At 44.3% G+C, this 19171-nt stretch overlaps 1 protein-coding gene across 2 annotated transcripts in view; it reads left to right on the top strand.

Moving 5' to 3' along the window:
- The window catches only part of BMPER (BMP binding endothelial regulator), a 642704-nt gene that overhangs the window by 403295 nt on the left and 220238 nt on the right, over positions 1-19171 (top strand). For both annotated transcript variants that reach the window (XM_029589775.1, XM_029589773.1), the window contains exon 13: positions 7907-8243. In XM_029589775.1, coding sequence (XP_029445635.1) covers positions 7907-8243 — 337 coding nt within the window. The remainder of the gene's footprint in view (positions 1-7906; positions 8244-19171) is intronic.

Below are 19171 nucleotides of genomic sequence, written 5' to 3'. Positions count from 1 at the left end.
CCCGCCCCCGACACGCCCCCTTCCAAAAACCCCGGGACCTACGCGCGTCCCGGGTCTCTGCGTGCGCCGGCGGCCTATGGAAAATAGGTGCGCCGGCGCGCGAGCAGGGCTTTTAAAATCCGCCCGAAAGCATTTAAAACACAAATAAAACAAGCTACACACACTCAGCTAGAGCTAACATATCTGGTCTCCCTTTGTCTAGTAACCAGATCCTTTATTCCTTCATCAATCTATGGTTCCTTTCAGTTCAGGTTAGAATTTTACAGACCAAAATTATGCCTTTTTTTTTTTTTTTTTTGCTAAGTCTAATTCTTTGTAATAGAAGATATATTTGTCATCATGGAATAACACAGATCCACTATAAACATTTAAGCAACATTTTTTGTGTGGTATGGTAGAGAAAGAAAAGTGAAATGCCAAACCTTTTCAAAATGTACACTAAGAATGTGGAGCTTTGAAACATTTATCATGAGATGCTGAGAAAATTCTAACATTTGCTGACCAAGGGGGACATTTCGTGGTCTTATCCAATTCCAGCTAGCTTCCAGAAATTCACAGAGTTAATGATGCTTTTTGTCATACCCATCTTCCAGAGGATCCTACTAGGAAGATTCAGAAAGGAGTGACTTTTCTTATTATTTCTGGTTGAGAATCTGGTTGCCTTATTGAGTATTCCTTTCTTTTGGTTTCATACCCTAGGACCCCTACTTTGAATATTTTGCCAAAAATTCACAAATCATAACACTAACCACCTGGCCATCCAATAGTTTTAATAATTTACTTGCTGTTTTAAACTTTGTGTGGATACATTTTTGGAACCACTTGGTATCAATCATTCTATTTAATGTTACAGATTCTTTTCCCATGTTTAACATTTTAGCCTCTATTTCTCCTATTGCATTATCTGTATTCTTGGTTACCTTTAACACAGAAGCCTTAGATATAACACTCCTCAAGACAGTGCTTTGGAAATCATCCTGCAAACACTGCATTTCTGACCATTGCCTCAATGTATTACAACAGAATCCATCACTAAGGCCTCACCATTGGCTTTATGTAAAATATTTTTTTTTATCTTTGAAAGAGATTTTTCTCTCCAAATTAGAGCAGCAGCTACGTGGTGGGGTTTACTGTGGCCCCTGATATAGCCCATCTTTAGAAGAGGTAGATAGATGATATTTTTAAGTTACAGTGCAAGAGCTTGAGATGTTTTTATTGTGGCTTTGATTCATGAGATTGAAACTTAAATGTTTTACTTCCTATGATCTGCATACCATTTCTTTTTTAGATACATGAATAGATAGAACAGAAATTGTTTGTGTACTTCTGTGTTTAATAAGCCAACTGAGTGTAATGCTTTGCTGCATTTTGAAAGTTTTCATTCTTATAAATTCAAATGAAATCTTCCTTTAGGAAAATTTTTGTGGATTAGATAACTTTGTGGTTGTTATGAATGTCGGCCGCGGGAAGCCACAACTGGGGCTGATCGTCATGGCCGCCAGCCGCAGCGGTCCGTGGTCTGGATCTAATACTCACCCACAGCATCGGGTGAGCTCTGAGGCTCCTGCCGGAGCAGGCAGCCTCCCTCGACATTCCCCCCACGGTCATGGCTGCTGCTAAGGAAGGCCGCAGGTCTCTGTTCGGCCGGGACTACTCCTCCCCCTGCTGGCTGTATTAAGGCTGCACGCGGGGCTGAAGATATGATTTAAAGGGGCCACGACAGGAAGTGTCGTGGCTCCTTCCTGGGACTCCTTCCTCATCTTAGGTATTTAAAGCAAGGTCTGCTCCTCAGACCTTGCCTTGGTATTGAGGCTCTGGAGGGAGCTTGCCTGTGCTCCATGTTCCTGGTTCTGTTCCATGTCTTGTTCCTGCTTCCTGTTTCCACGTCTTTTGACCTTTGGACTGGCTTCGGACCTTTCTCCTGCTTTGATCCTGGACTGGCTTTGGACGATTCTCCTGACTTGCTTCTGGTCCGGCATACAACCCTTCTCTGGACTTTGACCCTTGGACCGGCTCTTGACTATTCTTTGACTCCCTGACTGTCTACGACCAGCTGGAGGCACGAGCCGTCTGGAATCCACGACCCGCAGGAGGCGCCTGCATCCAGATCTACAATCAGTCTTTGGTGAGTCTCCTAAGTCCCAGTGGCCGGATTCCTACGGGCTCCTCCTGGGGAAATCACGAGCTTCCAGGGTGAAGTCTTCTTTCAACATCTGCATCTGCAGGCCTTGCCCTCCGACGGTAGAGACCTAAAGGGTTATACCCTTTTGTGGTAGTGCTAACTCTACCTCGGAACAGGGGTCCACTTCGCAGGATCATAACAGTGGTAGTGTTGACAATTCTAAATGAGAACAGGAACTGAGCTTACATTTTTTGTTACACGGTTCAGTTTATCCATACTGCTTATAAATAGGCTTTGTTTTAAACCACAATTTATTAAGACAGAAACAATCAAGAATTCTGTGTTATCGGGTACAGTAAAGCAGATAATACAAACATATTGGTCTGAGATTACATCAAGTCCTTTGAACTGAAACTTTGCTTGTGTTTACACATGGAAACATGAATAAATTCAGTGTAGGGTCTTCTGTGCTTCGGCCAATTTCCTTGTGGCTCATATTCCATATGTGTGATTAATGTTAAGTTAAAATCATTTATTCATTTGACTTCTAAGAAAACTTATCATTTACCATATTTTACCAACGGAGGTTCATTCTCTTTCTCTTAAAACCATATATGAGTCTGCCTAGTTGAAAATCAAAGTTGTTTAAATATCAGAAAAACTGAAGCCCCAATGGTCAATCATTGTTAAGCCCTTGGACATACCTTTCACCAACTTAAGTATTTTATTATTGGTTAAATAAAATGGATTATTGGAGAGGGGGGTGATATTGATAAGCATTTATGATGGAACAGCAGTGCATATTTTATAAACTCAACTCCTTTTATCTGCATGGTATGAACTTCAACATAGAATGGCAGATATTCAATTGATTCATCTAAATTTTGTAAGGGGAGGACCTCTGTACTTCATGATAGATTTTTGAATACAATGGGAAGTGAATATTTTCATGGTTTTGAGTAAAAATTTATGTGTGATGGGTGGTCAGCCATTGGCATTATTTGCTATATTATTTTTACTTCTCATTTATAATCTAAATTCATTATTGTGTGGCTGATAATTCTGTACATTTGACAGTGGACTTAACTAGTGAATAATGTTCCATCCAGTCTGCCCAGCAGGCTGTTTAGGATTGTAACTACTAGTCCATGTAGATTATCCCCATACATTCTGTTGAGGTTTGCAACTGCTGCTCCCTTAGGTTACCCCGAGGCAGAAATGTAATACCAAACTTTACCACAGATTACTCCAGTTCTTCATTTCCATCCTGTTACTGAAAAAAAGAGCCCTGCAGACAGTTTAGTTTTGGTTCTTCTATACTTCAATGGGACTAAAAGGGCAAATGCGTAATGTATGTTTGCTATACTAGGAATTAGGGATGTGAATCATTTTTTGACGATTTAAAAAAATCGTCAGATATTTTTTAAATCGTCAAAAATCATTAGAGTCGCGATACAATAGAAATTCCCCCGGTTTATCGTGAAAAATCGTAAATCGGGGGAGGGGGAGGAGGGAGGGGGGAGGGCGGGAAAACCGGCACACCAAAACAACCCCTAAACCCACCCCGACCCTTTAAAACAAATCCCCCACCCTCCCGAACCCCCCCCCCAAAATGTTTTAAATTACCTGGTGGTCCAGTGGGGGGGGGTCCCGGCGCAATCTCCCGCACTTGGGCCATCGGCGCCATTTTGGCTGCCAGTAATATAAATAGCGCCGATGGCCCGATAAAAAAAAACAAAAAACACCCGACCCTTTAAAATGACCCCCTTAGCCTCCCCCCCCAAAACCTTTTAAAATTACCTGGTGGTCCAGGGGGAGCGCGGGGAGCGATCTCCCGCTCTCAGGCCATCGGCTGCGTTAATAAAAATGGCGCCGATGGCCCTTTGCCCTTACCATGTGACAGGGCAAAAGTAGCACCGGCGCCATTTTGAATATTGGCAATACGGCCTGAGTGCAGGAGATCGCTCCCGGACCCCCGCTGGACCCCCAGGGACTTTTGGCCAGCTTGGGGGGGCCTCCTGACCCCCACAAGACTTGCCAAAAGTCCAGCGGGGGTCCGGGAGTGACCTCCTGCACTCGGGCCGTATTGCCAGTATTCAAAATGGCGCCGGCGCTACCTTTGCCCTCACTATGTCACAGGGGCCGACTGAACTTTTGGCAAGTCTTGGGGTCAGGAGGCCCTCCCAAGCTGGCCAAAAGTCCCTGGGGGTCCAGCAGGGGTCCGGGAGCGATCTTCTGCACTCAGGCCGTATTGCCAATATTCAAAATGGCGCCGGTGCTACCTTTGCCCTGTCACATGGTAAGGGCAAAGGGCCATCAGCGCCATTTTTATTAACGCAGCCGATGGCCTGAGAGCGGGAGATCGCTCCCCGCGCTCCCGCTGGACCACCAGGTAATTTTAAAACCTTTTTTGGGGGTTCGGGAGGGTGGGGGAGGGTTTTTTGATTATCGGATCGGGCGCAGCCGATAATCAGAACTCAAATCGGGCTGGGCGATAAAAATTTTAAGATTTGGATCGGAACCGATCAGATTCCGGTTCCGATTCACATCTCTACTAGGAATCCTATATGTTTTTCGCTTGTCCCTTTAAATTCTGTACTGATCTTGCCTTCACCATCTCTTCTGGGGGGGCATTCCAGGCATCCTGATGTTGTTCCTGAGTCTACTTCCTTGGAACTTCATATTATGATTCCTAGTTCTACAAGTAGTCCTGTGGAACAAGTTCTTTGAGAATGGTGATTTACCCTTTCAAATAATATTAGGACTAAGGGGTACTCCAAGAAAACTAAGTGGTAGCAGATTAATACTAAGAAAGTTTTTTTTTTTTCAGTCAACACACATCACACAATCAAACTGTGGAATTTGTTGCTGGCGGATGAGGTCATGTTTATTAAAGGCTTGGACAAGTTTCTGGAGGACAGGCCTATCAACAATTATTGATATACCGTTCATTCTTTTATCTTAAATTCTAATTTGATGCTCAATTGTTTATGTTTTTAGTCTCTTCTTTATTTGTTGGTTTCCTCATAGTGATCAGAGTTATGTCCTGGGAATATTTCATTAGAAGTTTGGATTTAGATTTTGTTTTAGATTTAATTACTCCCCTTTCCAAATCCAAGCTCAAGACAAGTTACAAATTCAACAGTCGGTAGGAGGACTTATAGTCAGAAGACCTGATTTACTAAGGCTTTTCTCCCATTCTGTTTCTATGGGGAAAATATTTTATTTATTTATTTATTTATGTTTTTTATATACCGATCTTCTTACATTATATGCAAATCAAATCGGTTTACATAGAACAGTTGAAAAACTTGCTTGGGGGCAATTACATATAACGAAGAACTTTTTAAATAAACAGTTAAATAGAAGAAAAATATATATGACAAAAAACGTCTTAAATGTCTAAAAGTCTTAATGTTTTAAATAGACCTTTATAAATAGCAGTTAAATAGAAGAAAAAAATAAATGACCAAAAAAACAATGTGTAAAAAAGAAACATGGTATTAGGAAATATTCCTATTCCTAATTGTACCGATGTCTTATAAGAAGTTGCAGACAGAGGCCTTAGATAACTAAACTTCCGCGTGAGTGAATCGAACGAACAGTAGTGATAAGGTACAGGGGGGATAGGAAAGGGTAGGACAGGGGCGAGGGGGGCGAGGGGTTGGGGGGGTCAGGATGGGTGGGTAAAATTGTATTTATAAGGGGGGGAATGAAGTTTAAAGGGGTGGGGAGGAAGGTGGAGTTATACATTTAGAGCAAAACAGATGTAAAAATGCAAGTTGAAAGCGGCTTGTTAGTAATCAGGGAAATGCTTGGCTGAATAGCCAGGTTTTCACTTTTTTCTTGAATGACTGGTGGCAAGAGTCTTGTCTGAGTTCTGGTGGCAGTGAATTCCAAAGGGAAGGACTTGCGGTGGGAAAAGCCCTGTTCCTTAGCGGAGTTTTGGCTTGAGGGATGACCAGGGTGTCTTGGTAGGCTTTTCTGATTGGTCTTGTTGATTTAATGGTACGTAGTTGATGGGTAAGATCGATTGGTGCTATATTGTTTAAGGATTTGTGTATGAGGGTCAGGACTTTGTAGAAGACTCTATATTTAATTGGAAGCCAGTGGAGAGTGTAGAGGATAGGCGTGATGTGGTCTCTCTTATTCGAATTGGTCAAGACCCTAGCTGCAGAATTTTGTACCATCTGGAGAGGCTTGATGGTGGAGGCTGGTAGACCGAGTAGTAGCGCGTTGCAGTAGTCAATTTTGGTGAGGATAATTGATTGCAGGACGAGGCGGAAGTCGTGAGCGTGTAGTAAGGGTTTTAGCTTTTTCAGAACTTGTAATTTGAAAAAGCATTCTTTGGTTGTGTTGTTTACAAATCTTTTTAGGTTCAGCTGATTGTCCAGAAGAACGCCTAAGTCTCTTACGTAGGATGTATTTTTGAGGCTGTCTAGAATGGGTGTAAGTGGATTGTGATAGGTGATGTCTTTTTGTGGTTGATTTTAGTAAATCAGGCCCTAAGTTTGCACCTGAGGTAATGGAAGGTGAAATTACTTTGTTCAAGGTCAGAAGGAGCATCACTGAAAGAAGCAGGATTTGAACTCTAGTTTTCCTAATTCTGAGCCCACTGCTCTAAACATTAGACTATTCCCCAATGCCCCACTGAATTATAATTTCAGCAATTCTTTACTTTCGTTAAATATTGATTCTTGTGTATGAGGACCATTTGTGTAGTACTTGTGTATCTTATAGATACATGAAAAGTTAAACTCTTATGCATGTTGATGTAAACACAGTAAAGATATCAGGAGATAAACATGTAAGCAATTTAATTTTCCCATTAAAAAAATGCATACAAAATGTACGGTTTGGCTCCCAAAATCTGTGCAATGTACAGATGTAAATTCAACCATAAAAATATCCTAAAGGGACAATCATAAATACAACAGTATAAAATATGCCAGTTTGATATGCAAACTGGCATATTCAGCCACTTATACATCTAAATTCTAGCCAGATAACTAGTTATCTAGTTACTTCAAATGACAGATACATCTAATCCATTGTCCTGTTCACTTCAAAGTACAGAATGTGTGAAAAATATTGCTTTTACCTGACACGTGCTTGACCCCCATTGTGATTCTGCATTAAATGTCATAGCAATATCTTGAAACACAATTTATATTGCGTCTAAAACACTGCATAGTGCCAACAAACATGTTAGCACATGCATGGGAGATGATTTTAGCTCAGAGCCACCAAAACTCACGTGCGAAGTATTTTGGTACACCTTACATTGCAATCAGAGATTCTGTTGAGCTTCTCTAATACTAATACAGAAAGGTCAGCCATTTGCTGAATGATGCACCATTGCTCTGGATGGATGTGCCAATTGTGTATCAAGATCAATTTAACAAAAAGGAGGAAAGCTACAGAATTGCAAGACGTCAGTAAAATGCTTAAAATAAGAAAAGGATAGTCAGGAATTTCTCTTTTAGAAAATGTTCTCATTTGCACTATACTGATAACTGATAGAATCAGGGATGGATTTTGGCTCCCCTAGGGATTTATGGTGCTTTAAACCCACTACCTCCTGTAAGGCTCTGATATAGGGCAGCAGGAGGCTGTTCTCTGCTGAATGAGATTCGGCAGAGCTGGAAGGCAGCAAATCTTAGTCAGCCTGCTGCCTCTAGGCACAAGTATAATGAGTGGTGCCTAATGACAAATCCAGGGCTGGATGGAGTACATTTAAACTACATGATGCCAAGCACCTGTTTCTTGTTCTCTTATTTTCAGGACTGGAAATCTCTTGGGATGGAGACAGTTTTGTTGAAGTTATGGCCACGCCACTTCTCAAAGGCAAGCTCTGTGGCCTCTGTGGCAACTACAATGGGCACAAAAGAGACGACCTGATCGGAGGAGATGGCAATTTCAAATTTGGTATAGATGAGTTTGCCGAGTCCTGGAGGGTGGAATCCAATGAATTCTGTAATCGTTTACAAAGGAAGCCGGTGCCTGAACTGTGCCAAGGGACGGTGAAGGTCAAACTCCGGGCCCACCGTGAATGCCAGAAGCTTAAAGCATGGGAGTTTCAAAACTGCCATTCTACATTAGACTACGCCATGTTTTATCGGTAAGTACAACCACAGTAAGCAAAACGTGGGAGGCATCAGTCATGACAGTGCTTGGAGACAAATATACAGCATATGGTAGTGGTTCGTGAGCCATAACTAAGGAGCCACATATACCTCTTTAGCACCTCAGAGTTTAGGAAATAAGATAGGGTGAAATGGAGACAATACTTACATTTTAAGGGGAAGGTTGTCTTTGATTGTGACTCTGAAATGTGACTCGCAACTAAAGTGGCCAATGGCAGTGCTAAAAAGACACAACATACATAGTTGAATGACAGTATGGGATTTCATTTTTTAATTTTAGCTTTTTCAGTATTAAAATAAAATTATAAAAATACCTCTCAGATGGTAAGTAGCCCAAAAAAGATTCAGAAAACAAAATTTGCTTTAGAAGCTGACATAGAACCAGACGTCACTTGGTTGACAGACAGGGCCAGTGCAAGGGGATTGGGCGCCCTAGGCACCTTCAGCCTTGCGCCGCCCCCCCCCCCCTCCCCCGTCGTGCCACCCCCAGCCCCGCCCCCGGTCGCAGCCCCGACTCTAGGGGCGAGGACCACATGCTGCCACTCCCTCACTCCCGTACCCTCCCAAACCCCCACAAAACTCATAAAATCACCTGGTGGTCCAGCGGGGGGCCCGGGAGTGATCTGCCACTCCTGGGCCATCGGCTGCCAGTAATTAAAATGGCGCTGGTGCCCTTCAGCCCCTACCATGTGACAGGGGCTACTGGTGCCATTAGTTGGCCCCTGTCTCATGGTAGGGGCTAAAGGCCACCGGTGCCATTTTGGTTAGTGGCAGCCGAGGCCCTGGGAGCAGCACATCGCTCCCAGGCCCTCCGCTGGACTATTAGGAGGGCGTCGGGAAGGTGGCACGACGAGGGGGAGGTGCAGAATTTTGAAGGGGCACTTTTTGCCCTTTCAAAATTCTGCTGCCTGAAGCGGTGGCAGTGCCCCCTAACTGTTGGCGCCCTAGGCACTGGCCTAGCTCGCCTAGTGCTTCCGCCGGCCCTGTTGACAGAGTGTCTGCTGGAGACAAATGGTATCTTTTTGTACCTGCTCTTCATTGTTAAATTTGTCATTTAAATTAATAAACTCAAATTTGTGGTCATTTGTGCATATATTTCATTTGTTTAATTTATTTTTATTAAGAGAAACCTTTGATTACAGGTTCTCTAGTACTGCAGATAATTTCACCTCAGGGCTATGGTTTCTATACTGCAAAAGGACCTAAATGGCATACGAGGACCTGTATCTTGAGATATCTGGCCTAGAGCCTTCTGCTATTGTCTTCCCAAGATGCAAGCATGTGACTTGGGTTGGCTGGTGGGATATTTGACTCGATCCTCTACAGATTTCCTTATTTGCATAACATTTTGTACACCTTACAATTTCGCAACACAGAGGCCCAAAACGAAGTAGGCTGTAATCGCAGGATGTTTACGTGTGTATAGGAAGTTTTGCAAACTGTGCTGAATTTCCAGGATTTCTTGTTCATTAGCACTTTGGCAATTAATAGGAACAAAGGTAGTTTTTGAAGGCAGATTTGAAAAAAAAAAGCCATACTGATCAGTTTACAATACAATGCTGATTGTAGATTAAGTTCTGTCTTGTGAACTTTTCCCTGAGGCACTAAAATTTGCTTTTGCTCTGCAGACACTGCATTAACCAGTTGGTGCTGAATTAAGGTTGCCATTTTTTTTTCAAGGTAGGTTGATTCAGTCCTGGTTTTAACCCCACTGTCAGGCTGATGCAATATCATTGTGCAAAAACGTGTGTCCAAATTGGGCGCAAATTTTTTGAATGTGCGCACACCCACCTCTCCTGGGCGCTCGATGCAATAGGCAAATGAGCTGCTATGCAAAAAGGGACACACTATAGGTAATCTGTGCATCCCTAGCACTCTACATTGGGGGGTAGATTTTCAAAGGGTACGCGCATAGGAAATGCGCGTACCCCACGAAAACCTACCCCAAACCCCCCCCTGTGCGCGCCGAGCCTATTTTGCATAGGCTCGGCGGCGTGCGCAAGCCATGGAACGCGCATAAGTCCCGGGGCTTGCATGGAGAGGCGTGCCGTGGGGCGTGGCGGGGGCGTGGCAGTAGTGACGCGGCGTTTCGGGGGCGTGGCGCGGGCGACGCGATGTTTCGGGGGTGGCGCCGCGGGCGTGGTTTCGGCCCGGGGGCATGGCCGCGCCCTCCGGAACAGCCCCCGGGTCGGGTGATGGCATGCCAGCAGCCCGCTGGCGCGCGCAGATTTACATCTGCCTCCGGCAGGCGTAAATCCGGCGATAAAGGTAGGGGGGGGGGGGTTTAGATAGGGCCAGGGGGGTGGGTTAGGTAGGGGAAGGGAGGGGGAGGGGAGGGTGAAAGAAAGTTCCCTCCAAGGTCGCTCCGATTTCGGAGCGGCCTCGGAGGGAACGGAGGCAGGCTGCGCGGCTCGGCGCGCGCAGGCTGCCCAAAATTGGCAGCCTTGTGCGCGCCGATCCCGGATTTTAATGGATACGTGCCGCTACGCGCGTATCTATTGAAATCCCGCGTACTCTTGTTCGCGCCTGGTGCGCGAACAAAAGTACACGTTCGCGCTAAATTATAAAATCTACCCCTGGGTGCGCAGGAGTTGTGGTTGTGCGCCCACAGCAGCCTGGCCAGTGCTCCCTCCCCACTCCCAGCAGGGCTGTTCCCAATTGGTCTTTTTTACTGACATTTGTCAGTGAAAGGACCAATCCTCTTTCAGAACAGCCTTCTGAAAGGAGATTGGTCCTTTCACTGACATGTGACAGTGAATGGACCAATCAACAGTAACTGAAGGAGTGACTAAATCAATATTAAGTGTCTAGCACTTAATTTTAATTTATTCACTCCTTCATTTACTGCCTTCAGGGGTTCTAATTGGGCCAGACCTTGGGGATGCTGCTTTCTGTGGTTGCCCCTATGAGGAAGCACAGAAAGCCGGATTTTTTTTTTCGGTGAGCCCTTGAGTGTGGCATGCTTTAATGCTAGCTCCTGGGCAGATGTAAAATTTGCCGTGTTAAAATGAGTGCCTTGGATACGCAGCAATTTTTGGTATCACGGGATAATAGCTAATAGCCTCATCTACATGGAATTTAAATGTGATGAGCGCTATTAGCTACTCACTGATTTGGATGCACGTTTTGAATGCGCTGATCCCAGTATTGCATTGGGTGTAAGTCTAGCATGTCCGTAACATGTCTCCACCCACACATTTAGTGGCGCGCTGAACTGAACACCTGCTACTGCATTGGCCTATGTATATATGGACTTACAGGCCTGCTTTTCCCAGAGAAATCAGTATGAAAATCAGAACTGCAAGTCCCTGCAGGCAATGGAATAAAGCTAGGACTGGATCTGCCTCTCATGAAAAAAATAGAACTACCTAGAAACCCAAGGCAGAATGAGAGTGCTGCAATGTCCATTCAACACAGATTAGGTTTACCATCAGCCCTTACCCTTACTTGTGCCCAGGGGTGGATTTCAGGAAAATATAAACCCAGGGAACTTTTTCAAAATCAGTCAACGGGATATCTGTTTGACTCTCCTGTGTACCCATCCATGTAACGTGTGTTTGAACAGCTCTGAAAAGTTAGCCAGGATGATCTTGAGAGTCCAGAAGTCTGGCAGAAAAGAGACTGAAAATCTCCAGCATAAATTTCACATTTTCCCTAAATAACTACGTAGTAGAGCACACACTACACCAGGGGTAAGCAAATAAAGTTGCAGCTCCCCTTCAATCCATGCAATCGGTTGTGCCCCCACAAATGATACATATATGCTCACTGACTGTCTTACGCTCACAAACACACACCCATATATGTTCTCTCACACTCATACAAACATTCACACACACTCTCATGTTCACAGACATGCTCTCTCACACACACACGCTCTCTCGCATTCTCACATACATGTTCGCTCACAGATGATCACAGATATGCTCACTCACACATGGTCTCTCTCACACTCTTCTCCCCCTCCACCTCTGAATAAGTTTCCTGCTGCCATGATGATGATGATGGGGGAAGGGTGAAGAGAGACTGGAGCGAAGCTGAATCCATGACTGCCGCTGTGGGTAAAATAAAGAAACAGAAGTGAGCAGAATGTCTTGGGGGAGGTTTCTGCTCTGCGAGAAATGCTGCTGCAGGGCTGCTGTTGGTTGTAGCAACTCCACAAGCATGGGGCCACCGCGTCCACCACGAACCATGTGATTGGCCCAACCGGCCCATCAGGGGATGCCGATGCCTCGATAGGCCAATCCACCCCTACTTATACCTTAGCAAGAGTTAGGGAATGGGTAGAGTCTTTCCTATGTGACAGAGCAGTCTGAGTTCTGGATCAGACCGGAGAAGGGGGAAAGAGACAGCTGCACTGAAGTGACTGTGCTCCTCCTTCTTAGTAAATGATGCATAGTGATTGCATAGAATTTTAACATCATCTGTCTGTGTTGTAAATAATGTGGTCACTTTTATCCAGATCATGACAAAAGGGGCTCAGTCCTGTTTTATTCAACGATTACTTCAAAACATATTTTAGGAGCGGGGAGGTTCTCATTGTGCAACACCTGGAAACTAGAATTGGGAAAAGCAAGATTGACTGATCTGTTCCATATGATTAGGAAGCTAGGTAGTCACCCTTCTATTTGGGCTAGCTGCTAAGTCCAGGTCATCAAGGATGGACTGAGTGAGTCTTGGATTTGCTTCTTTGCATACGTGGGCTTGTAGCTTTCATTTCTTTAGAGGGGGCAGCCTACAAAATCATGCACTCTATGTGGTCAGAACCATCCCGTGTGCAATAGGAGAATGTCTTCATTGAATGAAGAACTTAGTTTATGGTCTGAGAACCTCATGTAAGAAGATTTTCTTTCCTTTCTTGAGGGAGAGCAAAAACACTCTGGTGGGCAGAACTAGTAACAAAACACCGCATGGGGGCCTGAGAATCCCCATCACTTGCAACATGTACTTCCTTGATGCTGTGAGTTACAATGAGAGCTGGGGGAATGGAATCTAGGGATGCGTCTGAAGTGGATTTGGTGAATATATACAAATGCCTTCTGAAATATTTTAGAGTCAAAATGATAGAAGTGAAAATGGAGAGCAGACACCGAAAAGATGGGTCCCTATGAAATTGAACACCAGATCGTTCAATTTCCCTTTCATTGCAATGTTGATCTTTTTTTCTTCTTCGCCTTTTAAAGTGGTTTGTGATTAATGTACTGCTATATTCTCCTTGACATCAAGAAGGAACATGATTTATATCTTGGCAGAGGTGGAGAGAAAGACCTCAGTAATGTAACCACATGGAAAAAGAACCCCACAGACAGTTCAGCTTTGGCTCTTCTAAACTTCGACAGGACTGAAAGGGCAAATGCTTAATGTATATTTACTATCTATGCCTTACTGCAAGAAGAGAAAGAATGTTTGCAAAGTTTACATTAGGGTTGGACTACTGAATCTGAAGGTAAAGCGAGGTTCTCGCCTCCTTGCTGTCAGAGGAATGCACTTCTAGTGTGTAAAGCTGTCCTTCTCCCTGGAGTTTCCTTTTTGAAAGTACGTCCATCGCACAGAAAGTGGTGCTTGCATACTTTGCCATCTGCTTGGGAGCAGAAGCAACGTGTGCATTGTAAAGTACATGCAGAAATTAGAAAACGCAATCTTCACTCCTACTTTGACTCCTTCAGCCTGTCCCCCCTGTCCCTTTTTTTTTTCATGTGGGTACTAGTATGCGGACTGTGAAACTGTCCACATGCTATTTCCCACATATAGGTGGATGGGCAATTTTCAAAATGCGTTGTTACCTGGATAAACATATATTATTGTGTAAAAAAAACTTTTGGTATTGCCCCTGCACTTGATCATTCTATAGTCTGAGTTAGCTTTGTATTTTTTATTAATGAGAATATATGCAGATAACTTAACACTGCGCAATAGAATGGAGGAGTAGCCTATTGGTTAGAGCAGTGGGTTGTGAACACGGAAAGCCATCGTTCAAATCCCACTGCTGCTCCTTTTAACCTTGGGCAAGTCACTTCACCCTCTATTGCCTCAGATACAAATTTGGGGGCTCACTCACTAAGCCATGATAGGTCATTTATCACAGGGGATAGCATGACATATTTCAAATATCTCATGGTAAATTATCCCCAACACCGCATGTATTAAAGTGACTCAGTAGCATGCAGATGAATGCTAATGAGCTCATTAATCTCTTAAACTATGCTGATCAAATGATGCCACTTGCCGAGGAATTCGCAAGCTGCATTATTTGAATTGAAATTAGCTATAACTCAAGAGCTGTAGCTAAATTCCCCTGGGTGCATCGGGATGTTAACGCACATCCCAAATGCATGCGGGGCCCTGTCTTAAAGAGGCTTCTCGGCTCCAAGTAAGCACGTTCTGCAAGAAGTGAAAATCCTGTGGCTCTGCACAAACGTCACTGTCCCCCACCCCCTCACTGCCCTTGCTGATGGCCCATAGTTGTAAAGATTATTGGAAACCGGTACGATAGGACCTGGTCTTGAGCATCGGTATATTAAAAGAATGTAAATAAATAAATTAATAAATTAATAAAAACTGTTTTAAAGAATGATGAAAGCCCCAACCCTTCACTCAAAAAAACCTGGCCCCTGGAGACTGGGTGACTGGAAACCCCACCCCCACCCCCTGGACCCCCCAATGAAGAGCAAAATTGCCCTAGTTGTCCAGTAGACCACCGCACTCCCACCTCCCAGACCTCTTCTTACACTTAAAAACATCCCTGGCAAACTAATGGAACCCCAACTCTCATTCTAGCCCACCCCCAGACCCCTCCTTAATTGCAAAAGTGGCATTGATGATCCATTCGGAGCCTGGAACACACCCTTCTGGGGATAGTGAAATACCTACGGTATCTGAAATTCCTGAAAAGCAGAATGTAAATCAAATAAATCAAATAGTTGCATGAATTATGACCTCTCAAAGAAAAAGACATTTTTGATAGTTTTAGCACCTATGAAGGACCCCAGCGGGTCTGCAATGCATGACTAGTGCCTAGGTTGAAGGAACCTGTGGGGTCGCAGGGCAGGTCAGATACAACGGGATTGCAGGGAGAGAGAAACTGACCAGGCTTGATCAAAGTTTGAAATGAGTTTCATCCAGCAATACGACTGGAGACAAGTGTTGGAATTTCACTTCAGCCGTCTTCCAGTTGTCTTTCTCAGAAGTTTAACCCCACCTTCCTCGGGGGACACCTTCCCAGCCCTGGGGAGCACTGGAGTGGCTCTACCAGTGTGAGGAAACTCTCAAAATCTTCAGGCACCATGGACTGGGGGGCAGGACCACCTTCATGGCCCAAACTGGACTGAGGACACAGCTACAAAAAATCCATTGTCCAGACTAGCATTGTATTCCAAAAAATAGATTATTTAGAAAAAAAAACAAAACTTAGTAGGAAAAACATCACGTTCAAATCCCAGTTTGTTTCCATAATGAATTCACTGGTCATACTGGTCAAATCACAAAATATCACAGTCCACTCTCTTCTACTTCCCACACATTGCTCTATTACTCTTGCTCTTTATTCTGCAGACCCTCTGGGAACCCAGGTTTAATACACAATATCTTTCTCAATTTCTTTTCTCAGGACTTCTTTATCTTAAATCTTCCACACCTGTGTCTCTTCAGTAAGCCTCTTTCTCAGCCTAATCCTCATATAGCCCACTACTCTGCCCCCCCAGCATCTCACCCCTTTCAGTAGGAGGATGCAGTTCTTTAGCCAAAATTTGGAATTTCTCCCAGGCACCTTGCTCCCTTGGGTCCTGTAGAACTCCACACAGCTTCTCACTTTTACTTCAGTTGCCTCTGGCATCAGTCTCCTTCTTCCACCTCCTCTCCTGATTCTCGACTCCCTGAGTGCTTGTGGAGGCACCCCAAACCCCACTCAGCTCTCAGATAACCACCTCAGGAAATTGTAGCACCACTGGCTGTAGCGCATGTTCCTTTGTCTTTGGCTTGGATCCACCAGGAACTCCTTCCCTGAGACCCCTTCCTCAATGACCAGCTCCCTCTACCTAAGGAACACGTCCTTTTATACTACTCTAATACCTTCCCCTATAGTATTGAGTCACACTGCCATCCATAAACTGACACACTCCTTCATGCACTTCACTTGACCAATGACTCTGGAAATTTCCACAGTATAACACATAGCACAACCTTTTAACCTCCCAAGTGTCACAGAACCCAGAAGTGAATAATAGCATTATCATGCCATCTAGTTTCCATAGTGCTGCAGAAGCAAGTTGGAATACTATAGACTATAGAGCCACAAAGATAACATAGAGAATAATAGAGAAGAAAAACTAAGAGAAAAAATGGAAGGAAGAGAAGGAGATAAAATAAACATAAAAAGAAAGGAGGATCTCAGTATCAGAAGTGGATTCTCTTCTCTCTACAAGAAGATGACAGTACCCTTGCAGTTGACAAAGAAAACTTGGCCTCTCTAATAACATTTGCTTTATTTTTAATAGGTATAATGCAGCCATTACATTATATTACACTTTGGTTTATATGTCCGCTACTCCAACAAAGAACTCAGGGTGCCTTACAACATTTCAAAATACACAGTATACATCAAACATAGCATCATACACATCAAAAACATCAAATACAATAGCATATCAAATGCAATAGCATATAAAATAATTCATCAAAAAAGGGAATAATTATCCCTTAGACATTCAGCCCCCCCCCCCCCCCCAGGCCTTATTCTATTAATAATAAGATGTGCTTTCCTCACAATATCTTGAGAGCTTTAAATGATGACATGGTGGATAATATGTCTTTGTTATTTTTTTTTTTGGGGGGGGGTGGGGGGGAATAGGAGTTTAAGTGAGAACTCTTGAGTTTCCCTCCCCATCAAAAACTCTTCCCAAAACCAAATGATAGATAACAGTCACTTCACCAGTGTGTTGTGACAGGTCATAAGGTATGCCTGATCTGAGACATGTAGGACTGATTCCCATTCACAACATCCCCACTGAGACACAGGGGACACTTTTAAAACTGGAGGTAAAACTATGGTTCCACAGCATCTTCAATCTCTATTCTTTGGTGCAGGATCCTCCATCCAGGGAGCGAAGGGGAAGGAGGGTAGGGTTGAAGGAGTAGGATGATCGTGTCCCGGGTCTTAGGTGTTAGTTAACTGTCCATTACTAAATGCCAATGATGAGGCTCAACACACTACTGGTGTTCCAACAAAACTTTACTGAGGAGATCACTCAAACGTAAAAAAATGGCATTTTCCACCTTTCTTTCTTAGACTAAACATTTGTGTACTGATAAAACTGTGATCCTTTGATCCTTTGGTCCATTCCTTAGGGTCCCTTCTTTATTTTTGAACTAAACATGAATCTTCTTTGGGTACCTTGGACTTGGGTTATTCTTTTCCCTTAAAGGCCCCCTTAAAATACCTGGGATCCACAGCTCCTCTTGGAATTCTCACTGTCACCTCTCTACTTTCCTCTGATACCAGATGGGCACCGTGACCACAATTAGCTGATGACAAGCACCTAGTGGATGACTCGCTTCTCTTTCCTCCCAGACTTTGGAACCAGTTGGGTATCCACTTCTTCTCCTTCCTTTGCTGGTTGAGCAATTCAATCCTCTGCATTAGGGAAATCACAGCTGAACAAACGGCTCCTTTCTGCTCTGGTTGGGGAGGAAGGGTGACTGAAAACTTCCTCCCAAAATCAGATTCTCAGAAATGACACTCAAAAATCACTTAGGCATAAATCTATTATTCAATGGGTGTGAGTTTAGGATTAAAAACATCCTTACATCTTCTAGGGCTCCTTACCCTAAAGCTCAGGGCCTTTCTTTTACAAATCAACAGAAACAGAACTTAGAAGCTGCTTCTTTCTCAAAAGCCAACTCAAAATCCACACAGTCCACTAGGAGACACCTATTTTTCCATGGCATGCAGTCAGGGCCTTCAAGGGATTCAATGAATCCCCAGCTCATATGCATTGCTAGGGAGTGGCAAGTGCCGAATCCCCTGCCAATCCAATCAGTAGCAACGCGCTTCCTCACATGGCAGCAGGAGACATGTTTAAATGAACATCATCTCCTGATGCTATGGAGCCCAGCCCCCAGCTCTTACTGCAAGATTGGCCCCTCAGTAGCAGGAGATGACATTTAGATAAATGCAGCTCCTGCTGCTGCCCACCCTTCAATGCATTCGAAGAGAGAGAGAGGACCCGGTGGCTGCCGAACCTCATCCCATTGGCGGATGAAGAACAAGAGAGGATTGTCAAGTCACTGTGGAGCCCATTCTTTGGCGGCCTGTAAGAGAGGGAAGATGGGGTGGGTACCAGTGGACCTTGTCCCACTGGCAGCTGAAGAGAGAGGTATGACCCAGCAGACCCCATCCTGCTGGCAGCTGAAGAAGAGGCCCAAGCCCTGTGTGTATGTGAGAGGGTAAGAAGCTGGTATGTACGGGTGGGGGTGAGAGGCTGTGTGCGTGTGTGTATATGTGAGAAGCTGTGTGCATATGGGTGTGGAGGTGTGTGGCTGGGTGGTGGGTGAGAAGCAGTGAGTGGAAGTGTTGGTGAGAGCCTTTGTGTGTATGACTACCTGTGGGTATGGGTTAGTAACTGCCTATGTGTGTATGTGTATGTGGTGTGAGGCTGTGTGTAAGTGAGTGAGAGCTGTATGTGTGTGGGTGTGTAACTGAGTGGGTGGGCAAAGCCTGTGTGTACATGTGTGGGTGGATGAGTGAGAGGTGATGGGTAGGTGTGTTAGTGGGAGCCTGTGTGTGTATGACTACCTGTGCATGTGGGTGTGAGGTGTGAGTGGGTGGATGAGAGCCTGGCTCTGTATGTGTGTGTGTGTTTATGTGTGTAAGTGAGAGAGAGAGAAAGGCAGTTGGTGTGTGTGTGTG

This window comes from Rhinatrema bivittatum, chromosome 2 (genome assembly GCF_901001135.1).
Source record: "Rhinatrema bivittatum chromosome 2, aRhiBiv1.1, whole genome shotgun sequence".
Classification (NCBI taxonomy): Eukaryota; Metazoa; Chordata; class Amphibia; order Gymnophiona; family Rhinatrematidae; genus Rhinatrema; species Rhinatrema bivittatum.
Note: the sequence above shows the minus strand (reverse complement) of the source record. Positions and strands in the feature narration are given on the sequence as shown.